Here is a 24,172-nt window from a genome sequence, read left to right on the forward strand (position 1 = left end):
AACCAAGCACTCGTGATAAATTGCCTCTATCTTCTGTCATTAGATCCACCTGGCACTCCCACGTTCATCGATGTAACCAGAGATTCGGTCACGCTGCAGTGGGACATCCCCAAAAAGGATGGTGGCAGCAAGATTGTTGCCTATAGTGTGGAGAGGCGCCAAGGTAGAGGCAAATGGCTGCGGTGCAACTTCACTGATATCAGCGAAACCCAGTTCACTGTGACTGGTTTATCACCTGGAGACAGATTCGAGTTCAGGGTGATTGCCAGGAATGCTGTGGGCACAGTCAGTCCACCGTCCAACTCCTCTGGATATATCATGACCAGGGACGAGAACAGTAAGTACATTCAAAAATATAGATTTAGAAATGTTATCATAAACAGTGTGTTCCTTCATTCTGCCGATCACTCATCTGTTCATTCTCTTTGTATCTCCAGTTGCTCCTGAGATCATTTGGTCTCCAGATCAGGTTCTATCGATGAGGGCTGGAGAGAAGGTGAAGCTCGGCTGCAGCATCACTGGACGTCCTGTCCCCCAGGTTGTCTGGTACAAGGATGGCAAAGAGATCGACAAGAGGATCATGATTGACATTGAGATCACCAGCAGTATCGGAACCAGCAGTCTGTTTATTCGTGATGCTGACAGGAACCACCGTGGAATCTACACTGTCGAAGCCAAGAACAACTCCGGTACCAAGAAAGCTGACGTCAACGTCAGAGTGCAAGGTTGGTAAACACTTATGTTTCATTATGTTTTAGAGACACTGTATAGGAACAACATTTTCAATCCTGTTTCTATTGACACTTGGATCCTACCTTCTCACACGTTCAGATACACCGGGACCTGTAGAAGGTCCTATCCGTTTCACCGGCATCACGGCTGAGAAGTGCACTGTGTGGTGGAACCCACCAGAGAATGATGGTTGTGCTGCCATCACTCATTATGTGGTGGAGAAGAGGGAGACATCCAGGATCTCCTGGGCCTTGGTCACCTCCCAGTGTGAAGCCTGTTCTTACAATGCCATCAACCTCATCAGGGGCAACGAGTACCAGTTCAGAGTCTCTGCTGTCAACAAGTTTGGTGTTGGCAAACCACTGGACTCTGATTCTATCATCGCACAGATGCAATACAGTAAGTTACTCACATTCTGTGTGACAAATTGGACCAAAGCTAGTAAACATTACTGATCTGTTGCAATTTAAATCTAGCAGAAAAGAACAGAGAGAACTGCCTCCACATTCAGAACTTGACCTTCGTACAAAAAACACGTTTTCTTCTCTCTTTCAGCTGTGCCTGATGCCCCTGGTACTCCTGATGCCACACATGTGACTGGAAACAGCATCACCATGTGCTGGACTAGGCCAAGGTCAGATGGAGGCAACGAGATCAAACACTACATCCTCGAGAGGCGAGAGAAGAAGAGCCTGCGCTGGCTAAAGGTTTCCTCCAAGAGGCCCATCACAGAGCTGAGACACCGTGTCACCAAACTCACTGAGAGCAACGAGTACGAGTTCCGCGTCATGGCTGAAAATGGCGCTGGTGTTGGACCAGCCAGCAGTACCTCCAGGCTCTTCAAATGCAGAGAGCCTACCAGTGCTCCCAGTGCTCCCACAATGATCAAGGTAGGATTACAGAAGAAAATCCTTCCTTATTTTCAATAAATGTCAGATATATGCACTACCGTTCAAAAGTTTGGGGTCACCCAGACAATTTCGTGTTTTCCATGAAAACTCACACTTTTATTTATCACATGAGTTGCAAAATGAATAGAAAATATAGTCAAGACATTGACAAGGTTAGAAATAATGATTTTTATTTGAAATATTAATTTTGTTCTTCAAACTTTGCTTTCGTCAAAGAATGCTCCATTTGCAGCAGTTACAGCATTGCAGACCTTTGGCATTCTAGCTGTTAATTCGTTGAGGTAATCTGTAGAAATGTCACCCCCCCCGCTTCCTGAAGCCCCTCCCACAAGTGGGATTGGCTTGATGGGCACTTCTTGCATACCATACGGTCGAGCTGCTCCCACAGCAGCTCAATGGGGTTGAGATCTGGTGACTGCGCTGGCCACTCCATTACAGACAGCAGACCAGCTGCCGGCTTCTTCCCTAAATAGTTCTTGCATAATGTGGAGGTGTGCTTTGGGTCATTGCCCAGCATCCCGGAGTCGCCTCTTCACTGTAGACGTTGACACTGGCGTTTTGCGGGTACCATTTAAAGAAGCTGCCAGTTGAGGACCTGTGAGACGTCTATTTCTCAAACTAGAGACTCTAATATACTTGTCTTCTTGCTGAGTTGTGCACCGGGGCCTCCCACTTCTCTTTCTACTCTGGTTAGAGCCCGTTTGTGCTGTTCTCTGAAGGGAGTAGTACACACCGTTGTAGGAAATTTTCAGTTTCTTCGCAATTTCTCGCATGGAATAGCCTTCATTTCTAAGAACAAGAATAGACTGGCGAGTTTCACATGAAAGTTCTCTTCTTCTGGCCATTTTGAGAGTAGAATCGAACCCACACATGTGATGCTCCAGATACTCAACTAGCTCAAAGGAAGGCCAGTTCTATAGCTTCTCTCACCAGCAAAACAGTTTTCAGCTGTGCTAACATCATTGCACAAGGGTTTTCAAGGGTTTTCTAATCATCCATTAGTCTTCTAAGGCGATTAGCAAACACAATGTACCATTAGAACACTGGAGTGATAGTTGTTGGAAATGGGCCTCTATACACCTATGGAGATATTTCATTAAAAACCAGATGTTTCCACCTAGAATAGTCATTTACCACATTAACAATGTATAGAGTGTATTTCTGATTAATTTAATGTTATCTTCATTGAAAAAAACTGTGCTTTTCTTTGAAAAATAAGGAAATTTCTAAGTGACCCCAAACTTTTGAACGGGAGTGTATATATATATTGTCAGCAATATTGTTATATATTAATTATTTAAAATTGTATTTGCTGTTTTAACACAGTGAAAACCTCACAAATAACTTAAATGACATAATGATAGAGAGAAATGAGAATAAAGAAACATTTTGAGAACTCTGTTTTTTTCCGTTAGGTCACTGACTCCACTAAGTCATCTGTCACCATTGACTGGACCAAGCCAGTCTTTGATGGTGGAATGGAAATCATTGGCTACAACATTGACATGTGTAAGGCCAGTCTGGAGGAGTGGCACAGAGTCAACAACCAGATTTGCTTCCACACCAGTTACACTGCCAAGGGCTTGGTGGCTGGAGAGATCTACAAGTTCAGAGTCAGTGCTGTAAATGGATCAGGAGAAGGCGAAGCCTCTGTGCTGGCCAGTCCTGTTCAGGCTCTGGACAGACTCACATCTCCTGAGATCGACATTGATGCCAACTTCAAGCAAACTCACATCGTAAAGAATGGCGGCGTGGTCACCCTCCATGTTGCCTTCTGCGGTAAACCAGCTCCTCTTGCCATCTGGTCTAAGGTGGATGGGGAGCTGCCTGTCATGGGTGATATCAACACCACAGAGTCATTCTCCACTCTGACTATTGAGGGGTGCACAAGGTACGAGGCTGGCAAATACACCCTGTCTCTAGAGAACAACAGTGGGCGCAAGTCCATCACGTTCACTGTCAAAGTGCTGGATACACCTGGACCTCCAGGAGCCGTCACCTTTAAGGATGTTACCCGTGGAGCCTTGACAATGATGTGGGATGCCCCCACCAATGACGGTGGATCCCGAATCCACCACTACATTGTGGACAAGCGTGAAGCCAGCCGTCTGGCCTGGCAGGAAGTCAGTACCAAGAGCTCTCGGCAGATGATTAGGGTAACTGGTTTGGATATTGGCGTGCGATATTTGTTTAGGGTGATTGCTGTTAACAAGTACGGCCAGGGAGAAGCTCATGAGATGACAGAGCCTATCATTGCCACAGAAGAACCTGCACCACCCAAGAGACTGGATGTCGTTGACACCACCAACTCCTCAGCCTCGCTGGTGTGGCTGAAGCCCGAGCATGATGGGGGCAGCCGCATCAGAGGCTACATTGTTGAATTCCGAGCTAAAGACACTGACCGCTGGGTTGTTAGCGAAGAGACCAAGTCCCAAAAGATGCTAGTGGAGGGTCTGATTGAGAATACTGAGTATGACTTCAGAGTCAAGGCCAAAAACGATGCTGGAATCAGCGAGCCTCAGGGCACCTTCAGCTCTGTGGTCATTAAGGAGCCCCGCATTGAACCAACTGCTGACCTCAGCAGCATCACCAACCAGCTCATCACCTGCAAGACCTCCAGCACCTTCACAATCGACATCCCAATCAGTGGCAGACCTGCGCCAAAGGTCACCTGGAAGCTGGAAGAGATGAAGCTGAAGGAGACGGAGAGGGTTTCCATTAAGACCACAAAGGAGAGAACCACTCTGGTGGTGAAAGACAGCAAGAGAAGCGATAGTGGCAAATACTACTTGACCCTTGAGAACACAGCTGGTGTGAAGACATTCACAGTGACGGTAGTTATCGTTGGCAGACCGACTCCACCCACAGGCCCGGTGGACATTTCTGGACTTTCCTCAGAATCCTGCAACCTGTCTTGGTCTGAGCCAGCGGACGATGGTGGTAGTGACATCACCAACTACATTGTGGAAAAACGAGAGTCTGGCTCTGCCTCCTGGCAAGTGGTGAACTCTAGTGTGAAGAGAACCACCATCAAAGTGACTCATCTTACCAAGTACTTGGAGTACACCTTCAGAGTGTGTGCTGAGAACAAGTTTGGAGTAAGCAAGTCCGTTGAGTCTGCTGCTGTTGTCATTGAGCATCCATATGGTAAGTCCCGATCGACATATACACAAAAATAAATACAAAGTTAGATGAATTTTGTAAAAGTGCCTTCGTCCAGATCACATTAAGAATACCTGTTCTCACCGCTTCTTTGTTCTCACAGTTCCTCCAAGTCCTCCAAATCGTCCAGATGTGGTATTTGTCTCTGCCAGCGCCATCAGCATCAAATGGGAACTGCCATATGCAGATGGTGGCAGTGAGATTTCAGGCTACTGGATTGAGAAGAAGGAAAGGAACACGATTCTGTGGGTGAGGGAAAACAAACTGCCTTGCCTGGACTGCCAGTACAAGATATCCAGCCTGATCGAGGGCCTGGACTACCAGTTCAGGGTGTATGCCATGAACATCGCTGGACTCAGCAAGGCCAGTGAGGCCTCCAGAGCTGTGACGGCACTAAACCCTGTTGGTAAGTGAAAGGTTCATCTTCTACAGATATTTATTATTCAAACTAATGACTTTAAGAGCGTAAAAAAGCTGCATAATTAAAACTGTGGCACAGTTTTACAATTGACTCCTTTCCATCCTCGCTTAGATCCTCCTGGTAAGCCCGAGGTGACGGATGTCAGCCACTCCTCTGTATCACTGTGCTGGACTGTGCCATTTAATGATGGTGGCAGCAAGATCGTTGGGTATGTGGTGGAAAGGAAAGTCTACAGCACGGACGAGTGGGACGACAACCGCTGGCTCAAGTGCAACTACACCACCATCAGTGAGAACTACTTCACCGTGACTAACCTGGGAGATGGAGAGATCTATGAGTACCATGTCATCGCTAAAAATGCTGCAGGTGTCCACAGCGCACCTTCAGAGTCTACCGGACCAATCACGTGCAAGGACGAATACTGTAAGTTTGGGTCGTAAAATCATTACAATTAGGATTTAGATTAAGATTTCATGGAAGGGGTTAACCTTATTAGTAATAAGTATAATACTACCAAGTAAAACAACAAAAACTAGTATATTTTTTGCTTTTAATCACATTGTGGCATCCTTACAAGTCAATTGTTATTGAGGTAAAAATATATACTTTCTTCTTTGCTGCAGCTCCTCCCAAAGCTGAACTTGACAGCAAGCTGGTGGGTGAGACGGTCACGGTCACTGCCGGCTCCGACCTTGTCCTGGACGGTGCTGTAGGCGGTAAACCGGAGCCTGTGGTCTTCTGGTCGAAGGGCGACAAGATGTTGGAGCTGGGAGAGAAATATTCGCTGACCTACACTGCCACCAGAGCCATGGCCGTCATCAAGGACTGCGACAGATACGACACAGGCAGATACGTCCTGACCGTCAAGAATGCCAGCGGAATCAAGACCGCGGCTGTCAGCGTTAAAGTTCTAGGTGCGTAACCAACAAGCAACTGTGATGAAACAAGAATCACATTATTTCAGACTACAAGGATATGACTTAGTTGACTTTTGACTCGAATAGAAAAACTTGAGGTTGTGTAGCAATTAATAGACATTTCTCTGGACTGATTGACGGGTTCTCCTCTTTTAGACACTCCTGGAGCTCCGGCTGACAAGATCGTAATCAGCAGAGTGACGGAGGAGAAATGTACAGTGTCGTGGAAGATTCCACTGCAGGATGGTGGACACCTTGTCACCCATTACATCGTGGAGCGTCGCGAGACCAGCCGCCTCAACTGGGTCATCATGGAGGCCGAGTGCAAGACTCTGTCATGTGTCAGCAGCAGGCTGATCAAGAATAACGAGTACATTTTCAGAGTCAAAGGAGTCAACAAGTACGGACCGGGAGTTGCTCTAGAATCTGATCCCATCATCGCCAGGAACGCCTACAGTAAGCACAGCGTTTCTCTGACTTTACCGTTTCATTCAAATGTTTCCTGATGGTGGTGCTGTAGCATAGTGAGGACAAACCCTTGGCAGTTCGATCCCAGTCTTCCTCATTTGCATGCTGAAGTGTCCTTGCTGAACCCCAAATTGCCACTCATATAAGATGTTTTCTGTCTGTGACCCTGACGTGTCTCAACTCTTCTATCTCTCAGCCATCCCGTCCCAGCCGGGCACACCGGACGTCACAGCTGTGGCCAAGGAGCACGTCATCATCGAGTGGCTGAAGCCTGAGAGCGATGGAGGCAGCGAGATCAAAACATACATTGTGGATAAACGAGAGCAGAGCAGCACCAGGTGTGATTAACATCTGATGGGCTTGATGGATGAATTTGAGTTTTCACTTTCTGAAATATTGATGTCATCGTCTTTCCCTCACCACATCCTGTTATTTCTTCTCTGGAACAGGTGGACTCGGGTTAATAAGAATTACACCATCTACGACACTCGTCTGAAGATCTCAGGTCTGTTGGAGGGAAGCGAGTACATGTTTAGAGTGACGGCCGTCAACGCTGCAGGAGACAGCCAGCCGAGCGACGCCTCACCATACATCCTCTGCAAAGACCCAACTTGTAAGACATTAAACAGTCTTTTCAGTCTTTTCTTTTCAAGTGCTAACCATACTTCCATCCATACTTTGGAAAGATTACTTTCCTCTTGATGGAATAAGGTTCGAAGAAGATATAATATATCCATATGTATATTTACTTTCAGATACACCAGCTCCTCCATCAATGCCTCGCATCACTGACACAACCAAGCACAGCATCAGCCTGACCTGGACCAGACCCATGTACGACGGAGGCTCAGACGTCACCGGCTACATAGTTGAGATCTTAGAGGAGGGCACCGAACAGTGGTACCGTGCCAGCGCCAAGGCACTCAAGACCAATGAGTATGTGGCCGTGGGCCTGGCAGCCAATAAGAAGTATAGATTCAGAGTAGCTGCCATCAACAACAAGGGCACCGGGGAGTTCAGTGAACCTAATGCTGAGGTCCAGCCTCTGGAGAGAATCGGTGAGTCAATCCACACTTCAGCTCCTGTTCCTGGTAAAACGTTCTGTGGCAGAAAAGAGAGAAAGCAAAATAGAATAGAACAGCATACAATTTAATTATTAAATATTATTATCACCAACAGCACCAACACCAAACTTCCATTCATCTCGTATGCTTTCCAAATATAAAATCTAAAAACTTCTCCACAGTTTCTGTGTAATTTCTTCTAAACTATTTAAAAAACTAAATAAGTATAATGTGAAAAAGTCTTTGTCGCAGCATTATATGACTCTTACTCTGCTCCACCTGCTCAGAAATTCCTGACCTGGAGCTTGCCGACGACTTGAAGAAAACAGTGTGTCTGCGAGCCGGAGGAACCCTGCGTCTGTTTGTGTCCGTCACTGGCCGCCCAATACCAGTGGTGGCCTGGAGGAAGACAGGGGTGGAGCTGCAGAGCCGTGGCTTCATTGAAACCACCAATAGCTACACCATGCTAATGGTGGAAAAGGTTACTCGCTATGACTCTGGAAAATACGTTGTGGAGGCAGAGAACCCATCTGGCAAGAAGACTACAACCATTCTGGTCAAAGTCTATGGTATGTCATCTGAAGTTTGCACAGATACTCATTATTTCATGCTGAATTAAAATGTAAAAGTTTCCTCAGCTCGACTGTAAACAATAATATGTTCTCTTCTTCACCCCCCCCCCCTCTTTCCCGCAGACACTCCTGGTCCTCCAGCTTCAGTGAAGGTGAAGGACTACACCAAGGAGTCTGTTGTGATCACCTGGGATGTCCCGAGCATTGATGGTGGTGCTCACGTCAGCAACTACATTGTAGAGAAGCGTGAAGCCAACATGAAGTCATACAAGACCGTCACCACTGAGTGTAGAAAGACCCTGTTCAGGATCACTGGCCTGGAGGAGGGAGTGCACTACTTCTTCAGAATCCTGCCAGAGAACATCTATGGCGTCGGTGAGCCGTGTGACACGTCTGAGGCTGTGCTGGTGTGCGAGGTGCCATCAGTGCCTTTGAGCCTCCAGATGGTTGATGTCACCAAGTCCTCAGTCACACTGCTCTGGGAGAAGCCAGTGCACGATGGCGGCAGCAGGCTGACGGGTTATGTAATCGAGGCCTGCAAAGTGGGCTTGGACAGGTGGACTGCCGTGGCGACAGTCAAGGCCTTTGTGTCCCAGCACACCATCCAATCCCTAATGGAGAATGACCAGTATCTTTTCAGAATCAGAGCCACTAACAGCAGGGGAGCCAGCGAGCCCATGGACATTGTATCTCCGATCACAATTCAAGAGATTAAGGGTAAGAAATCATGAAAACATCCACAATCCCTTTTAACCATTCCAAAAAATACAAAAATTCACATAAATCCCTAAAATACAATCAATACAAAACATATCTCTGTATATTTCAGTGATGCCCACGATTGACCTGACCAGCATCCCTCAGAAAATAGTCCACGTGCACCGTGGCAAAGCCATCGACCTCAACATCCCGATAAAAGCTAAGCCACAGCCTGAATGCTCCTGGTTCTTCGGTGGCACCCAGTTGAAGGACAGCCTGGACCGCATCAAAATTGACAGCAACGGCAAATATACCCATCTCGTCATACGTGATGCGACAATCAGTGACACGGGAGACTACATGCTGCAAGTTAAGAATGCCATCGGCATGGCAACAGAGGTCATCAAGGTCATCATACTTGGTAAGGCGACTTTCTGCAGACAAATGAGGTCATTCATAAATTAGATCAAGTGCAATTTTACAGAATAGATGTACCAATAATTAGTCAGTTTACGAAGTCACATGTAATCAGTAATTTTGTGTATCAAGTACAAGTCATATGCAAACACAGACGTACTAAGCAGCCTCGTCCTTGTGTCCATCCAGACAAACCTGGAATCCCAGTTGGTCCAATGAAGATTGAGGAGACTGACGGCGTGTCAGTGACAGTCAGCTGGGAACCTCCGGAGAAGGACGGCGGGGCCAATGTCAGCGGCTACGTGGTGGAGCAGCGTGACGCCCACCGGCCAGGCTGGTCCACCATCTCAGAGTCAGTGACCCGACCCTGCTACAAGTTCACCAGACTCACAGAGGGAACTGAGTATGTGTTCCGTGTTGCTGCCATGAATCGCTTCGGTGTCGGTAGCTTCCTGCAGTCTGAGGTGGTGGAGTGCAAGAGCGCCAAGAGTGAGTTCTCTTCCCATCGAAAGTGTTGTGTTACTGCACTCTATGTATATCATCTTATTTAGAATGAAAACAAACTCTGCTGCTGTTTCTTCCAAACAACTTTTTGGTCCCACTTGTTCTACTTTTGGTGTCTACTTTCGCCATAGCAACCATTTAGGAACAACTCTTTTAACCATCTGGTAGCAATGACCTACTAATACATTATTGACTACAAGGGTCACGTAAACATCTACACCAAGCAGTTTTTTCTTTACCAGCCTCATTAAAAAATGTCTTGATCAATATTAAGACTGAAGAAAATTGAGCCACATATTTCTGAGCCTATTACCAGAAAAAAATCGTATTTATTTATATATTTAACATCCTTCCTTTCATCGCCCTTCATCATTCATACTTTCCATCTTCATTACATCAGTAAATCTTCGATCCAACTGTCTAGTATTTTCTGTTATCAGTAATTCATCTGTATTTCCTGTTTAGCCATCCCTGGACCTCCAAGCAGGCCAGATGTGCTTGATGCCACCCACGAGGGCATGACCCTGACCTGGCAACCACCTGAGGACAATGGTGGATCCACCATTGCCGGCTACATAATTGAACGTAAGGAGGCCCATTCTGACAGGTGGATGAAGATCAGCAAGAACCCCGTCACCATGACCAGGTACCGCTCCTCTGGCCTGATCGAGGGCCTGGAGTACGAATACCGTGTCACTGCCATCAACTCGAGAGGAGTCGGGAAACCCAGCGAGACCTCTGTCATCACTGTCGCCATGGATCCCATTGGTACGTGACAAAACTCAGTGTGTAACTACTGTGCCACTGTAATGATAAAACCGCCACCACTTATTTTTTTCTAATCTCATAAGTCTGAAGTCAGTTTTTTACTGTGTTGTTGAACAGAGGCTCCAGGAGCTCCAGTTCAACCCAGAGTCACCGACAGCACCAGGACTTCAGTCTCTCTGGCCTGGTTGCCACCTGAAGAGGAGGGTGGTGCTGTGATTACTGGCTACTTAATCGAGATGCAGAAGGTGGACCAGGTGGAATGGACATTGTGCAACACCACACCCACTAAGATGTGCGAGTACACTCTCACCCACATGCCCCAGGGTGCTGAGTACAAGTTCAGGATCATCGCTTGCAATGCTGGTGGTTCCGGAGAGCCCGCAGAGATTCCTGGAGTTGTTAAAGTCCAGGAGATGCTGGGTAGGAGAACAACAAACATAATCTAGAGTCACAAAACAAGATACTTTTATCTCGTAAATATAAAATGCATCTTTCTCTCTTACCTGAATCTGTAATTGACAAAACTCTGATCTGTGTCATCCTCAGATTATCCCGACTATGAGTTTGATCGTAAATATGAGGAGGGCTACGTAGTGCGACAGGGCGGAGTCATCCATCTGTCTGTGGCCATCAAGGGTAAACCCATCCCTATATGCAAGTGGACCAAGGATGGCCGTGACATCTCCCATCGGGCCATGATTGCCACGCACGATGACATCACTGAGCTGGTCATCAAAGAGGCACACAAGGACGACACCGGTACCTATGACCTGCTGCTGGAGAACAAATGTGGCAGGAAGGCCGTGTACATCAAGGTGACTAGGCTGTCATATGACTTCAGAGAAATGCACTTAAATATTGATCATTTTAAAATACAATCTCTTGGAATGGTGGGAACCTAACTGTCTATAAATCTCCTCCTCCAGGTGAAGGTGATTGGTCGCCCCGATTCCCCAGAGGGCCCTCTGGAATGTGATGAGATTCAAGCCAGATCATTGCGGGTCAGCTGGAGACCACCTTCAGATGATGGCGGCTCCGACATCCTAGGATACATCGTGGAAAGGCGTGAGGTACCCAAGGCCGCCTGGTGTACAGTGGACTCCCGGGTAACCGAGAATTCTCTGGTGGTGAAGGGTCTGAAGGAAAATGTGGAGTATCACTTCAAGGTTTCTGCTGAGAACCAGTTCGGTGTCAGCAGATCTCTCAAGTCTGATGAGCCTGTGACACCTAAGACACCACTTTGTGAGTATAATTTTTCAAAATTGTGATGCAGTTAGTGTTGTACGTATTGATTTTACTGACAACAGACTTCACCTCCAGGCCCACCAGAACCTCCTAGCTACCCACCAGAGATCATGGACGTGACCAAGTCTACAGTGTCTTTGTCCTGGGCCCGCCCTCGGGATGATGGAGGCTCTCGCATCACAGGATACTATGTGGAAAGGAGGGAGGTGTCGACAGAGAAGTGGGTCCGCCATAACAAGACCCACATCACCACCACCATGTACAACGTGACTGGTCTCATTCCTGACGCAGAGTACATGTTCAGAGTCGTGGCTCAGAACGACATTGGGCAGAGTGAACCTGGTCCTGCTTCAGAGTCGTTGGTCTGCAAAGATCCATTTGGTGAGTTCATGTTGAATGTCGGCTTGGAGAAAATGATATAACGTAAAATATGTTGACGAGACAGACACTTGAAAATCTAAAAGAAACATGTCAGGCTTTTTTAATCTACGTTAAACATATATTCATGTATAGAACTAATCAAAGAACAGATTTTACAGCTATTGTACAATACCATCATTTAGTCTCTCTGTGAGTTTTAAGCCACGTTTGTCTTCTCCCTATAGACAAACCCAGCCAGCCAGGAGAGATCGACATCATCTCCATCACCAAAGACTCCATCACTATCCACTGGCTCAGGCCTGAGCATGACGGAGGCAAGGAGATTCTGGGCTACTGGGTTGAGTTCAGGCAGGCTGGAGAAAGCGCCTGGAAGAAATGCAACAAGGAGCGTTCCAAGGATCGTCAGTTCACCATGGGTGGATTAATAGAGGCCACCGAGTACGAGTTTAGAATCTTTGCTGAGAATGAGACCGGATTCAGCCGACCTCGTCGCACACCTATGGGCATCAAGACTAAACTGAGCGGTGAGCCAATACAGATTATAGATTTCATCAAACAGAATTTGTAATGTGACCCGGGTCTTTATAAAGTTAAACAATGAATCATTAGGTAACAGCATCAGCAATAAAAGAATATTACGTATATTTTATAGCAAAGAAAATAATGAATGTAGATGAATGAAACTTTGCTGATGTCTCTGCAGTTGGTGAAGCTCCAGCTTTGAAGGAAGAGATCCAAGACGTTACCACCAAACTTGGTGAGTTGGGCAGTCTGACCTGTGGCATTATTGGCAGACCTCTGCCTGAGATCAAGTGGTACCGCTTCGGGAGGGAACTGATTCAGAGCCGCAAGTACAAGATGAGCTCAGATGGCCGTAACCACTCCCTCAGTATCCTGACAGATGAGCAGGAAGACGAGGGCTTGTATACCTGCAGGGCCATCAATGAGGCCGGAGAGGTTGAAACCAGCGGCAAACTGCGTCTTCAAGCAGCTCCTCAGTTCCATCCTGGGTTCCCCCTGAAGGAGAAGTACTTTGCTGGAGCTGGCACCAGCCTCCGCCTGCATGTCGTCTACATCGGGCGCCCTATCCCCCAGATCATGTGGTTCTATGGCAAGAAGCCTCTGAATCCATCAGAAAATGTGATCATTGAAAACACAGAAAGCTACACCCACCTGGTGGTGAGGAACGTCCAGAGAAAGACAAATGCCGGCCGCTATAAGGTTCAACTCAGCAACGGGTTTGGAACCGTTGACACTGTTCTACGTGTTGAAATCCAAGGTAATCAAGAAAACGAAGATGTCCAAAAGACATCATATTATAACTAATGCTATTTAAATAAAAAATATGTCTATGTTAAGTCTGTGTCTCGGTAAATATTAGTTATACATATGATTTTATACCTAGTTTCAGCCAATGAATAACTATTCCTAGATCTATTTATCTGTTGGGAAAGTGTTGTTACTCACTCACTTCTTATGGTTTATCCAGATAAACCATGCATCCCTGAGGGTCCAATGGTTATCGATGCTCTGCTAAAGAGCTCAGTTGTCATCAGCTGGAAAGTTCCCAAGGATGATGGAGGTTCCATAATCTCAAACTACATTGTGGAGAAGCGTGAAGCCAAAGAAGGGGAGCAGTGGCACCTGGTGTCCTCCTCGGTCTCTGGCACAACCTGCCGTGTCCCCAACCTGATAGAAAACGCCGGGTACTACTTCAGAGTCTCTGCCCAGAACCAGTACGGAGTCAGCGAGGCTCTGGAAATCCCATCAGTGATCATCATAAAGAGTCCATTCGGTAAGTCCCGTAATATTGTTTGCCACTTTTGGCTTCTGTAGCTACAATGCAGGTCAAACTACAGATACGTAGAGCACTACGATAACATTCTCTGTTTGTTTCTCAGAAAAACCGGGCATCCCACAGCAGCCCTTCATCATCAGCTCCACCAAGGACTCCTGTGTCGTCTGCTGGAAGCCTCCAAGCAGTGACGGTGGAGCTAAAATTACAAACTACTATCTGGAGAAACGTGAGAAGAAGCAGAACAAGTGGATTTCAGTTACCAACAAGAAGATTGTGGAGACCACTTATGAGGTCATAGCCTTGATTGAGGGCTTCGAGTATGAGTTCCGTGTCAAGTGTGAGAATGCGGGTGGTGAGAGCGGCTGGAGCGAGACCTCTGCGGGAATAATCCCGAAGTCTGACCAGTCTCCACGCGCTCCTGCATTCAGGGAGGAGATCAGGGACATGAACGTCAAATATCACGCCAATGCCACCTTTGTCACTAAGGTACTTTATATATTTAATTACCTTTACCTTTCAAATATTTGAAAGTGGCATCTACATCTGTGAAAGTCTAAATATGTCCTCACCCCAAATGTCTCATCTGACTCTGGGACACAAACACAAAACCTAATTTTGTCAATTCCAGTTTCTGCTGAAAGAGACAAGGCTTGTGTTCAGTACAATATCTAACTTGATTATTTTTCCCTCAAGGTGGTGGGCCATCCAAAGCCTTTGGTGAAATGGTACCGCAGTGGAAAGGAAATTCAGGCAGATGGAACCAAGATCAAAGCTCAGGAGTTCAAGGGAGGTTACTACCAGCTCGTCATCACATCTGCTGATGAGAACGATGCCACCGTTTATCAAGTCAGGGCAACCAACCCCTCAGGTTCTATCTCTACAACAGCCAACCTGGAAGTGGAAGGTGATGAAATGATTTTGTTATTACAAATTAATTACGTTTTGTGTTTTCTAGAATCCACCTGGTTGTATTGTTTCCAGGTGTAATTCCTGAAACAGAAATTATAACAACATGCGAATTAACGTTGTATTTTTTGTCAATTTAATTCTAGTTCCTGCTAAAATCCACCTGCCCAAAGAGCTCCAGGGAATGGGGGCAGTCCACGCTGTCCGTGGAGATCAGATCACCATCAAGATCCCCATCACTGGCAAGCCTGAGGCAGCAGTCACTTGGCAGAAGGGCCAGGAGATCCTCTCCAACTCTCCTTACCACCAGGTCATCACCACAAGGTCTTTCACCTCCCTGGTCTTCCATAAGGGAGTGCAGAGGAGAGATAATGGCTACTACATTATTACTGCAAAGAATAGGTTTGGAATGGACAAGCAAACCATCGAGGTGAATGTGGCTGACATACCTGAAGCTCCAAAGGGACTCATGGTCAGTGATATTACTCGGGATTCCATCACTATGACCTGGGAGCCTCCTGCCAATGACGGTGGTAGCGACATTATTGGCTACATTGTAGAGAAGTGTCCCACCACTGCTGACAGGTGGATCCGTGCTGGACAGACCACTGACTGCAGCATCACCATCATCAACATATTTGGAAAGACCAAATACCAGTTCCGTGTCATTGCTGAGAACGGATTTGGTCTGAGCTCTCCTTCTGTGCCAACTGAGCCCATCACTACGAAGGAAGACAAGTCTGTGATTAGGAATTATGATGAGGAAGTGGATGAAGCCAGAGTGATCACCAAGGAAGAAGCTCTATTCTACAAGGTGAAGGAGTTGTCCTCCAAGTACATCATCTCTGAGGAGCTTGCTCGCTGCCAGTTTGGAGCAGTCCACCGCTGCGTTGAGATTGCTACTAAGAAGACCTTCATAGCCAAGTTCATCAAGGTCAAAGGAACTGACCGTGAGTTGGTTCTTAGGGAAATTGAGGCCCTCAACGTAGCAAGGCACAAGAATATAATTTACCTGCATGAATACTTTGAAAGTATGGAAGAAATTATCCTGATCTTTGAATTCATTTCTGGAGTTGACATCTTTGAGCGCCTTGGTACCAGCAACTTTGAGCTAACAGAGCAGGAGATTGTCCGCTACCTGAGACAAGTCTGCTCTTCCGTCAAGTTCTTGCATAGCAGCAACTTCGGTCACTTCGATATCCGCCCAGACAACATCGTCTATTCTACAAGGAGAAGCACCACCATCAAGATTATCGAGATGGGCCAGGCTCGGCTGCTAGTGCCAGGAGAAAACATCAGAATGCTGTTCTCAGCTCCAGAGTACTGTGCCCCAGAGGTCCACCGCCATGACTTAATCACAACAGCCACTGATATGTGGTCTGTTGGTGTTATGGCCTATGTTTTGCTCAGTGGCCTTAATCCATTTGCGGCAGAGTCAACTACGAAGATGATTGAGAACATCTCAAACTGTGAGTTCATCTTTGATAGTGAAGCATTTAAGGACATCAGCCTGGAGGCCATGGACTTTGTGGACAGACTTCTAGTCAAGGACATGAAGCTCCGTATGACCGCCCATGAGGCTCTGGAGCACCCATGGCTCAAGATGAAGATTGAGCATGTCAGCAACAAGGTCATCAAGACACTGAGACACAGAAGGTACTACCAGACCTGTGTGAAGAGGATGGACACTATCGTATCGTCAGCTCGCGTTGCTTATGGTGGCGCCTTCAAGAACCAGAGAGGATTAGCTGTGGGTAAAGTGAAGATTGGAACCGAGTACCATGGCCTTCGTGCTGGTCCAGTCATGCATGGCTCAGCTGAGGAAGGCGGCCATGTCAGATTCACTTGTAGCATTGCCAACTATGACAAGAGTACACAGGTGTCGTGGTACTTCGGAAACCGTCAGCTACACCCAAGCCCCAAGTATGAGATCACTTACAGTAATGGTTTTGCCAGCATCTATGTAAAGGACATTGAAGACAGTGATGATGGTGTGTACAGATGCAAGGTGGTGAGCGAGGATGGAGAGGACAGTGCTTATGGAGAGCTCTTTGTTGATACGGTAAGAAGCATCAGAGAGCACTATGTAAGCCGCTCCATCAAGAAACTGAGGAAGAGAGTTGACAAGAGTAAACTCCTGCAGAGACCACCCGAGTTCACTTTGCCTCTTTACAATAGCGCTGCCTACATTGGCGAAGATGTCCGCTTTGGTGTCACTATTACTGTGCACCCGGAGCCTCATGTAGCATGGCTTAAGAATGGAGAGAGAATCAGGGCAGGCGACGATGACAGCAAGTACACATTCACCAGTGATACGGGTCTGTACCAGCTGATGATCCACAATCTGGACGTGAACGATGATGCTGAATACACAGTCATGGCCCACAACAGGTTTGGAGAAGACAGCTGCAAGGCTCGCCTCACTGTGACACCTCATCCTGTGATGGAGGAAACTATGAGGCCCATGTTCAAACGTCTCCTGGCTAATGTTGAGTGCATAGAAGGGCATAGTGTCCGTTTCGAACTCAGAGTCTCAGGAATCCCAACTCCTACTCTGAAATGGGAGAAGGACGGTCATCCACTACAGTTTGGTCCAAAGGTTGTTGTCATACAGGAGGATGTTGATTACCATGTCCTGCACGTCAGAGAGACTCTACTTGAGGACTCTGGTTTGTACAAGGTTACCGCAACCAACTCAGCTGGCTCTGCAAGCTGCCAGGCTACACTGAATGTCGACCGCCTGACCTATACCAGGAGAGAGTATAAGAGCGAGGAGGAGAAATACAGACACATACAGAAAGAAATTGAAAAGACGAACAAGATGGCTCAGCGGATTGTTGCCACTGAAGAGCTTGTACCTTTCAACCCCACAGCCCAGGAGGCCCTCAAATTTGCTGCAGAGATGTACAAGCCTGCAGTGAGTACCAAGAACATAGAGGGTGAGTTTGACATCACAGTGGAGAAGTCGGATACCAAGAGGCTGGAGGAGGAAAGGAGGATTTTCATGCCATATGAGATGCCAGAGCCATTAGTTCACGATCCTCGAGTTTTGGATGAAGACAAGGCCATCAAACAGTTTGTACCTCTCTCGGATATGAAGTGGTACAGAAAGCTGAGAGACCAGTATGAGATTCCAGAGAGGATGGAGAGGATTGTGCAGAAGAGACAGAGACGTATTCGCTTGTCCAGGTGGGAACAGTTCTATGTCATGCCCCTCCCCCGAATTACTGACCAGTACAGGCCTAGATGGCGTATTCCAAAACTCAGCCTGGATGACCTGGAGACTGTCAGGCCTGCACGCCGTTCACCCTCCCCTGAATCTGAGGTTTCCTTCAAATCCAGGAGGAGATCTCTGGGAGACCTGAGCGACGAGGAGCTGCTGATGCCTGTGGACGACTACCTCTCCATGAGGAGAACAGAGGAGGAGAAAATGATGCTGGAGGATGAACTGGAGCTCGGTTTTTCTGCCTCTCCTGCTGGCAGCCCTATCCGCATAGAGCGGCGTGCCATGGAACGGGAAGAGAGGAGACAGGAGTTCAGGCAGGAGTCTGTTGAAGTTGTTGAGAAGAAGAAACGTACTGTTTCTCAGTTCATGAGGAGGAGAAGATCATTGTCTCCCACATACATTGAGCTGATGCGTCCTGTCGCAGAGCTGATCAGACCATCTCGGACCAGGCCACCTGTGGAAGTAGAGGGACAGATTGTGGGGAGGAGGTCCCCCACCCCGGAGAGGACTCGTCCCCGCTCTCCCAGCCCCATCAAATCAGTTGAGAGGTCTTCCCGCTCTTCCTCCAGGTTTGAGAGATCTGCCAGATTTGACATCATGTCCCGCTATGAGGCCAGAAAGGCTGCTCTGAAATCTGAGAGAAAATATCAGGTTGTTAGCCAGACACCTTTCAGCCTTGACCATGCTCCCCGTGTGACCGTCAGGATGCGTTCTCATCGCATACCAATTGGCCAAGACACCAGATTCACGCTGAACATCCAAGCCAAGCCAGATGGTGAGGTCAAGTGGTTCCATAATGGAACTGCAATCTCTGAAAGCAGTGAGAAATATGTATTCACCAACATGAGCGGCGTCTTGACCATCGTTATCATGGGCTGTCAGGAAGAGGACAGTGGCACATACCGTTGTGTATGCTCCAACTCTAAGGGAGAGGCATCGGACTATGCCACCCTGGATGTGTCCTGTGGAGGATACACCACCTTCTCCTCTCGCCGCAAAGATGAGGAAGTTACCAAAACATTTGTCCCCGAAGTAACTCGAATTGACCACTATCACACCACGCACTTTAAAACTGGCTATGCGTCCCAGACCCACTTTGAAGTGGAGGAGAGCAAGTCTAAGTTGACCGAGACACATGAGGTTGCTACTCGTGAAAGATATGCTGCCTCATCTGAGAGGTATGATTCATCTATCAAATACGCCTCGACTGAATACCTGTCATCTGCTTCCTCCTACTCATCAGACAAATTTTCTCTTACTGGGAAGCACTCCACTTCTGAATCCAAACTTAAATCATCCTCTGCTGCCGTAGCTGAGGAAGCTTCAGTCCAAAAGGTGAAGCCTTCTCTTCCGGCTAGGATCCTCACCAAGCCTCAGTCTGTGACGATTGAAGAGGGACAGACGGCCAGATTCTCCTGTGATATTGATGGCGAGCCGGCACCCAGTGTTTCATGGATGCACAAGACCACAACTCTTGTTGCATCTCACCGTGTCCAGGTCACCACAACTCAGTACAAGTCCAGCCTGGAGGTTTCCTCTGTGACGACTTCAGACGAGGGCAGTTACACGGTGGTGGTAGAGAACGCGACAGGCAGACAGGAGGCTCACTTCACTTTAACCATTCGCAGAGCAGCTCCCAAAGAAGAAGTTCAGGCTGTCAAATCTCCTGAGCCATCTGTAAGGTCACCAGAGCCTTCAGTCACATCACCTGCTCCCTCCGTAACATCCCCTGTTCCAAGTGTAAAGTCACCTGAACCCAGCGTTACATCCCCCGTGCCTTCAATTAAATCACCAACACCAAGTGTCAAATCCCCTGAACCATGTGCAACATCTCCTACTCCGAGTGTGAAGTCTCCTGGACCAGATGGAATTAAGTCTCCTAGGAGCGTCAAGTCTCCTGTGCCGTCGGCAACCTCTCCAGCACCCAGCTTAAAATCACCAGCTCCAACTGTCAAATCTCCTGAACCTGAGGGAGTTAAGTCACCACGTGGTATAAAATCCCCAGAACCCAGACTCAAGTCACCTCCACCTATTAAGTCTCCAGAGAGAGTGAAGTCACCTGAATCCGAGGAACTCAAATCCCCTCGTGGTGTCAAATCTCCAGAACTCGCAGGACTCAAAACACCAAAAGGAATGAAGTCCCCAGAACCTGCTGGAATAAAAACACCAAAAGGCATCAAGTCCCCAGAGCCGACAGGGATCAAATCGCCCAGGGCGTTAAAGTCCCCAGAGCCGACAGGGATCAAATCGCCCAGGGCGTTAAAGTCCCCAGAGCCGACAGGGATCAAATCACCTCCTAGGATGAAGTCTCCTCCTCCGATCATGTCCCCTAAGAGGGTTGTGTCTCCACCCCCTGTCAAATCCCCAACCCCAAAACCTCCCAAGGTTCTGAATCAACTAACAGCTGAAGCCCGTGAGGGCTCAGTGAGGATGTCCTGTGTCTGTGAGAGCAGCGTCAGAGAGGTGGTGTGGTACGTCAACGGGAGGAGACTTTCGCAGAGTAGCCACCTTGCGATGCAATACTCTGAGGGCTCCTGCAGCCTTGTAATCCACGATCTTGCGGACAGCGATCAGGGAGAATACACCTGTGAGATGACATCAGAGGGAGGAGTATCCAAATCCTCCTTTTCCTTCACTGGACAGGTCTTCCAGTCCGTACGCATGAAGATCACAGCCTATCGTGAGCAGCAACTGGCTCTTAAAGGTGAGAACATTACATCAAAAAATGTTTAGTCCAGTTTGAAGTCATTATGAAAATCCACATTACAATTTTCTCCATCTCTACTTTAAACAGGATCAACGATGATGAGTCACAAGGAATCTTCATCAGCCATGAGCTCATCCATGATGAAGAAAGAAATCCACACAATGGAAGAGTCCTCCTCCTTTTCTTCCTCCTCCCAGCAAGCCATGATGTCATCCATGATGGAGTCCAGCTCCTTCAGCAGCATGGCAGCTGAGATGAAGTTTGAGACCATGTCCATGTCCAGCATGTCCACGGTTGCATCTGAGTCGTATGCACTGAGCTCCAGCAGCCTCACCGAGGGGTCTTCATTCAGAGCAATCGGTGAGACACTATCTTTTAATCTATTAAAGAACTTAGAGATTTATCCTCGTAAAGTTAGTTTGAATTTGAAAATCTTCACAGAGAGAATTGTTGTTTTGACAAAAGAAAAACAAACAAACTGGGCCCTGATGTATCGTCCACTGTGGTTCCCCAGGTTCTGCTCCCAGAATCGAGGCTCTGCCGGAGGACATCAGCATCGAGCCGGGCAAAGTCCTGACAGTCGCCTGTGCCTTCTCCGGTGACGCCAAACACATCGAGTGGTCCCGCGGGGGCAAAACCATCGAGGTGACTGCCGGTGGACGCTTCCACATAGAGACGACGGAGGATCTAACCACCCTCATCATCACCGGGGTGAAAGCGGAAGATGCTGGAACCTATACCCTCAAACTGTCCAACGAGCTCGGATCTGACTCAGCGACTGTTCACATTAGCATTCGATCAGTGTAAAAAAAATCGTCCCCTTTTCTCTACTTCCATACCTTTTTATTTATTAATTGAGCAAAATACTCTACTTGATAAAGATCTCAATTTCTGTTCTTGTATATATATGAACTATTTTTGTACCAAACTTGACATTAATTTATGCCAAACTAGACTAAAGTCTAAAGTTGTTATAAAATGTGCCATATTGGATAACTATGACTTAGGATTTTTGATCCATTTTTCTGTGACATGTACATAATGTATATAGCCGAATTTAACGGTTATGGGAAATGTATGTATTGTTATTTATGACAATAATATTAACCGAAACAAAATGAAACTAAATGTGGTTTAACAGGAGAAAGTTTCATGAGAAACGAATACCCTGTGAAACTGAGAAACTAAACTGTGCCTCAACGATAAGTTGAAGTCTTAAGATTGCCTCAGCAGGTAGAGAGGCTCCCTGTTGACGATAACTCAATCAGAGACAAACTATACATGCGCTGCTCCAGAGTGAGAGCAGTGCAGTGCTTTGTAACACGAGTGTGAGATCCTGAGTCCTGTTTGCATTTTACCCTCTTGTAAGCAGGACGACTGGACCTCGCCTCTGACGGATTATGTCATACCGCCATTTTCATGACATGCTCACAGTGCGAGCGGCCTGCACTCCCTGAGCACATGTTTCTTTTTTGTTTTGTGCTCTGCTTCTGGCAAACGACCACTTGCTCGGGCTCCTCGGTTCCCACCAACCTGGCCATCAGGTGAGATCAGAGTCCGCCCTGTGCTCGTTTGCAGAGGCAGAGCTGCCTCTCGGAGGTCTGCAGTGTTTTTTGTGTGTTAGTTTTTAGTTCACTTGTCAGTCAAGCAGACGCGGCGCAGCCGAAACTAACTGAGCTGCGTTGAACCCAGGACAGAATCCAGCGTGCTCCTGTGTGTTGCTCTGCGTTTTGGTGTGGTTGAAGTTGGAGTTGTAGCATGGAACTATTTTCGCAGCCTCCTTGAGTTTTTCTCCAATTATTGATTTAATAAAGCATGATTATCAGCACTGCACAAAGTCTGCTGTCCTTCTTTGACTCCATTTGTTTTTGGTCTTTAGAAAGGAAAAGAAATGTTCTGTTGTAACGTGACGTTGTCGTGGGAACGTGTTTCTGTGTAATTTTCATAGTTAATTTTAACCATGTTATATATTATATATATATTAATATTAGATTTAACATTTTCATAACAAGATTGTTCCAGTGCAGGTTCCGTCTGACAGACACATGTCCCACAGCTGTGATCATATCGTAAAGAGCTCGGAGCTCATGTCTGTTTTGATTTGACACATTTAATCGTAGTATAGTTTTGACCTCATGGTGGCGCTGTCTGTGCCGACCAATAATTATTATATAAGGAACCTGCCCTGCTGGTGATGTCAGAGGAAACGTCAGACCGTGGTCATGTGATCACTTTCATCACGATCCATCCAATAGGGATGAAGCTGTCATTACTCGACTATTACTCCACAGGGAAGAACTCGTCTGTGATACGGCTGCTTCAGTGAGTCAATGTGATTCAAAGTCTCCTGAGGTGAAACCACATGCAGTTAGTTTCTGTGGCCTCCGGGTGGCAGTGTAACCTCATGGTGAGAAGATGTGAAAAGAGTGAAAGCAGCTGAATTAAAGAGTGAAAGAGTGAAAGCAGCTGTGTGTGTGGCGCAGGAAGCAGCTGCCAGATGTTCATTACACAGAGTGACATGAAGACTGAGAGCAGAGGGAGGACGTCCTGCTGTCGACACATAAATACTGCAGCTCATGTTCAGGAGCATCAAAAGCACAATTACTCAAAGTGGATCTTCCTCTGTGTCAGGCCCCTGAGGGCCCCGAGCGAGGTCCCTCATCCGGCTGCTTCAACAGACAACAAAGTGTCACTAAGCTCCAGACGTTTAATTAAATAAAGGAAACTAATGTGACTCGTCCTGTTGATGCTGCCGACAGCCACCTGCCGATATGTTAATGAGGAAACTGTGTTTTAGAGCGAGGGCCATGAAATTCACTGTTAATGTTTTAAAACGATGGAAACAGTCACTTCATAACAAGATAACGTCCGGTCAGATGAATCATTTTTCATTGAATGGAAAAAGTACAACTGTGAAATATAATAAAAACAGTATCAACGATGCTTCTCTTCACACGTGGAGACGAAGTTTGTTCTTCTGAAAACCAAGCTGCAGAACAGGATGTTTGGACGACGGCTGCTTCCTGTAACTATTCATATTATTTCATTTTTTAGTGACGATGCTTCTTTTAACACTTTCCTCACGTGTTAAATCTGCTTTTTAAATCTTACCTGAGGTAAATACACGAGACTCAGCAGAGTGAGTTAAATTAAGATGAACCTTCCAACATCATGTGTTTCCTTTGTGCAGTAAAACAAAAAGGGTTTTGGACTGAAAGGTCGGAGCTAAAGCGTCACGTTATTCTGAGCTGAGTTGGTTCACGTGATCCATCAC

At 47.0% G+C, this 24,172-nt stretch overlaps 1 protein-coding gene across 6 annotated transcripts in view; it reads left to right on the forward strand.

Annotated features, from left to right (window-relative positions):
• ttn.2 (titin, tandem duplicate 2) overlaps window positions 1-21,719 on the forward strand; it is a 186,791-nt gene extending 165,072 nt beyond the window's left edge. For all 6 annotated transcript variants that reach the window (XM_034573338.1, XM_034573339.1, XM_034573341.1 and 3 more), the window contains 29 exons: window positions 44-337; window positions 438-725; window positions 832-1,131; window positions 1,288-1,622; window positions 3,059-4,790; window positions 4,909-5,211; window positions 5,338-5,649; window positions 5,850-6,140; window positions 6,300-6,599; window positions 6,808-6,949; window positions 7,061-7,224; window positions 7,367-7,669; window positions 7,963-8,244; window positions 8,371-8,964; window positions 9,077-9,367; window positions 9,553-9,852; window positions 10,333-10,635; window positions 10,753-11,055; window positions 11,182-11,450; window positions 11,562-11,877; window positions 11,956-12,261; window positions 12,486-12,785; window positions 12,965-13,540; window positions 13,751-14,056; window positions 14,163-14,545; window positions 14,753-14,963; window positions 15,112-20,895; window positions 20,986-21,258; window positions 21,413-21,719. In XM_034573338.1, the coding sequence (XP_034429229.1) occupies window positions 44-337; window positions 438-725; window positions 832-1,131; window positions 1,288-1,622; window positions 3,059-4,790; window positions 4,909-5,211; window positions 5,338-5,649; window positions 5,850-6,140; window positions 6,300-6,599; window positions 6,808-6,949; window positions 7,061-7,224; window positions 7,367-7,669; window positions 7,963-8,244; window positions 8,371-8,964; window positions 9,077-9,367; window positions 9,553-9,852; window positions 10,333-10,635; window positions 10,753-11,055; window positions 11,182-11,450; window positions 11,562-11,877; window positions 11,956-12,261; window positions 12,486-12,785; window positions 12,965-13,540; window positions 13,751-14,056; window positions 14,163-14,545; window positions 14,753-14,963; window positions 15,112-20,895; window positions 20,986-21,258; window positions 21,413-21,705 (15,854 nt within the window). In that variant the 3' untranslated portion in view covers window positions 21,706-21,719. The remainder of the gene's footprint in view (window positions 1-43; window positions 338-437; window positions 726-831; window positions 1,132-1,287; window positions 1,623-3,058; window positions 4,791-4,908; window positions 5,212-5,337; window positions 5,650-5,849; window positions 6,141-6,299; window positions 6,600-6,807; window positions 6,950-7,060; window positions 7,225-7,366; window positions 7,670-7,962; window positions 8,245-8,370; window positions 8,965-9,076; window positions 9,368-9,552; window positions 9,853-10,332; window positions 10,636-10,752; window positions 11,056-11,181; window positions 11,451-11,561; window positions 11,878-11,955; window positions 12,262-12,485; window positions 12,786-12,964; window positions 13,541-13,750; window positions 14,057-14,162; window positions 14,546-14,752; window positions 14,964-15,111; window positions 20,896-20,985; window positions 21,259-21,412) is intronic.
• The last annotated feature ends 2,453 nt before the right edge of the window (window positions 21,720-24,172 follow it).

The sequence above is a fragment of the Hippoglossus hippoglossus genome, chromosome 21, assembly GCF_009819705.1.
Source record: "Hippoglossus hippoglossus isolate fHipHip1 chromosome 21, fHipHip1.pri, whole genome shotgun sequence".
Taxonomy (NCBI): Eukaryota; Metazoa; Chordata; class Actinopteri; order Pleuronectiformes; family Pleuronectidae; genus Hippoglossus; species Hippoglossus hippoglossus.